The 3,667-nt window shown below is 41.0% G+C and overlaps 1 protein-coding gene across 1 annotated transcript; it reads right to left on the bottom strand.

Moving 5' to 3' along the window:
- Nucleotides 1-801: 801 nt before the first annotated feature.
- On the bottom strand, nucleotides 802-3,601 carry LOC105053477 (uncharacterized). The gene is made up of 3 exons (XM_010934660.4): nucleotides 3,361-3,601; nucleotides 2,909-3,243; nucleotides 802-1,260 (listed from the first exon to the last, which is right to left on the bottom strand). The coding sequence occupies exons 1-3, from the start codon at nucleotides 3,517-3,519 to the stop codon at nucleotides 1,089-1,091; spliced, it is 666 nt and encodes a 221-aa protein (XP_010932962.1). The 5' UTR covers nucleotides 3,520-3,601; the 3' UTR covers nucleotides 802-1,088.
- Between the last annotated feature and the right edge of the window lie 66 nt (nucleotides 3,602-3,667).

Here is a 3,667-nt window from a genome sequence, read left to right as displayed (position 1 = left end):
TGATATAAATTTTTTCTACTGCTCATCCTACCCCTTAAATTTGTTATGGGTGTTCCTTCACAAGCTCACACATGGCCTTAGGGATCTCTTGACTAGGAAGGAGATTGATCGGGATCATGAACGTGGTGGTTTATGCTTCCTTGAAAATGAATATGCATGTGCGTCATTTTCACCATCTACATTGTTTGATTGATTTATAGCGTAGACATCCTGGACACCGCTCTCAGGAGCGGCTACGTAAACTATGTAAACTCTTCTTTCCCTTTCTCCACCATTTGTGACATTTGCCCAAAAGCAAAACAATCTCATTTGCCATTTTTTAATATTTCTATCAAATCTACTGTACCGTTTCGGTTGCCATTCTATGATATTTGGAGCAGTTATTCCATGGCTTCGACTATTAGTGTTCATTTTTTCTTAACCATTATTGATGATTATACTCAATGCAGGTAGATTTTTTAATACATTTCAAATTTTAAACTTTTTCCATATTACAATATTTTTATGCAAATGTCCAACATATTGCAATAATGGTTACTCCATTAAAAAGATTCACACCAGTAATGGGTCGGAATTTTTTTTTCCAATCAAATCCAAAGTTAATACTGGTATGAGGCGATATACACCGAACAATCCCAATAAGATATCATTGCATTGACGGTATATAGTTTTTTAGTTGAAGCAGGCACCTTCCATGAAACAATTTACTTGTTCCTGTGTAAGTAAAGATTTCAAGGAACTTGGGGATTCCAATTTTTCTTTTTTTTTTTTTTTTTTCTCGTCAAATTTCAACTCTTCATAAACAGCAACCAATGCTATGCTATTCATACTATTCTCTGGAAAGAGGTAATACAACTCATCGAGGTATACAAAAGGAAGGAGTTAAAAAAGATTCATAAGTATGCATGTTTGTGTGATATTTTCCAACATGCACAAGGAAGATTCTCTTGAACAACGATGTTCATCTCGATGTCTACAAATTTCAAAGCATCGTACCTGATTACAAATAACTCAATAAAAACAGTGCTGCGCCTGCCTGAGAAACCAACCACTGCTCCAAAATCTGAACTTGTCTAACAAGCTGCAACTCAATTTGGTTCACACCCTGTGATGAAGGTGCCCACATTCTTAAACCAACTCATCAGATTCTGATAAACTTTCACATAAAGCCAATCCTGTAGAAATGGGAAAAGGCTCTTGTTTACACCACGTGTCTCAATGTACCGTTGAAATGCATCCCTCATTTTCCAATCTAGCTCTCTGCCAATTCAACAGGGCAAAAAAAGTCATCTAACCGAAAATGCAAATGCTGACCGCTCACAATCTTGACATCGAAGACTTGAAAAACTGGAAGAAAGTCTAGCTCCCTACCAAGTCAACCGGGAAAGCAAAAGAAAGTTATAACATGCAGTGGTCAAACGTTGATCCAAAACCATGAGGAAATTCTAGAGGAACTCTTAACGAGGCAAATATTTCCTCTGTTTTGGTTTTCTGTTTCACAAATTTAGCCATTGAAGTTACTTCAGTACTTTTAATCATTCTGCTGAAATATGTTTCACATTTGGCTTTAACAATGTCCATAATATTTATAACGGACTCCCAAAATATCTATGAAACTATTTGACTGCATATACAGTTAGATAATGTATAGCATGAGCAGGACTTACATAAGAAAATTATCATGCTTATGACATTCTTCTGATTTTGTGCCATCAAAAAGGCTCAGAAGAGAGCTATCCTAAGAAAATTGGATGGAACTAGCCGAGAGAAAGGCACAAACTAAGGTACAAAGCACAATAGGGAAATAGGGAAAGAGCTCCAACCAGAACAGAAAATGATGAAAAAAATCTCGGGAAGCGTCCACGATAAAACTCAAAACCTAGTTCCATAACAGTATAAACAGAAGGAACACGGATATCTGACCAGCAAATAATATCAAGGATAGGATATAGTTTGAATTTCTCATAGATTAAAAAAAGAGTTTAGTTGATGGAGGAAGCCCCAGATATAATGAAAACTCGGCATCCACACCAAAGACCTGGTCTTAACGACCCTAACAGTGGCTGGGAATGGTGCACATAACAGGTATCCAGTTCATGACTCTGAAGAATCTAGGGCCGCATGATGCTTTCTAAATCTGAAGGAAATACTACTTTAGTCCCTTTAGCTCACAAAATAATGTTAGAGGAGCCAAAGTACAAGAACCTTTGGCCATAATTAGATACGAAGAAAGAATTAAACGTTCTTGAGGTCTGACATATAAAATAACATGAAAACTCTGATGGAGTTGAAAGGAACGAAGGGTGGTGGATTTGACATCAAACATCATAAGTGCTATAGCAATCTATATGCGTGCAAAATATCACGATGGCTGATGCATCCCTTAATCATAGCAAGCTCTAACCTAGTCACCAGTTCAAACATATTGGAAATGGATTACATTGTGAAGAGACAAGCAACCTCACTGAGTTCACCTCCTTTGTAATCAAGAATAACAGGTGGTTCAGAAACATCCCCAAGACAATATTTTTATAGCAACCAGAGATGATAAATCAGTGGATATACTGGTAGTGCAAACACTCAAACAGCACACATTGCGTGACATATTCTGCTTTTTTCTTTTCCAAACATTTTGAACCATTTTCGTTTAACAGTTGTGCCAAACCAAACAGACTTTCCACCTCAATAGCAATCACCAGATCAAACTCAAATTCACATATAAATAAAAGCATTTGGAAGAAATTAGAGTTTTCAGCTCCAAATGAAGGATGATGGCAAAAGAACAGCCAGATTCATTCGATTGCTAATCATAATAATAAATTAAATAAATAAATAAATATGTAAAAAAAATAAAGTAAAAATAAATCAACGGAAAGGAAGAGAGAAAATTGGAGGCGTGAGGCGTTACTGGAAGACGCGGCCCTGGTACATGGACGTGGAGGTTGGGTAAATGCTGGGCTTGAGGCAGATGGAGTGAATCCCGACGCCGTCCGGGTAGAGGCCGCAGAGGAAGAGCAGGGACCGCTCGCGCCCGGGCTTCGACACATCGACGAACAGACATAATTCGCTGATCACATCGCCGGCGGCGGCGGAGGCGGCTCCGCGGCCCGGGAGGATGTGGGCCCGGCGATCGACCCAGACGGTGATCTCTTCCTCTCCGTACGCCGTCCAGAGGACCGGCCCGCCCTGCCGCTCCATCGCCCCCTCCACCACTGAGAATGGCGGCGGCGGCGGCTTCAACTTCTACTGATCAGGCGGACATATATATATATATAGAGAGAGAGAGAGAGAGATGGAAATCAGGAAAGTTCTAAGAAGAAATAAAGGGGGAGATGGAATGAGAGGCTTTCTAGTAGTTACCGGGGGTGGGGATATCTCGGAGAGCTCGAGGCGGTACTCTTCGAGGGAGCGAAGGAGGGGGGCCAGTACGGGGTCGGGCGAGGCGGAGGAGAGCCGCCTCCCGGCCGTAGAACACCGGAGGATGGCGGCGCCGCCGACGCTGAAGGCCCGCTTCCACATGTCTCCGGAAATAACGGCCGCTAGGGTTTAGAGTTCAAAGAGCCAACGCGCCGGTAACGGCCGAAGGGTTCCAGAGTTTTATGTTACCACCAAAGCGTCCAGTCGCTTTTATGTTTGACTTATAATACTTTCTCTATTTTAAAATATT

Source organism: Elaeis guineensis, chromosome 10, assembly GCF_000442705.2.
Source record: "Elaeis guineensis isolate ETL-2024a chromosome 10, EG11, whole genome shotgun sequence".
NCBI classification, from domain to species: Eukaryota; Viridiplantae; Streptophyta; class Magnoliopsida; order Arecales; family Arecaceae; genus Elaeis; species Elaeis guineensis.
Note: the sequence above shows the minus strand (reverse complement) of the source record. Positions and strands in the feature narration are given on the sequence as shown.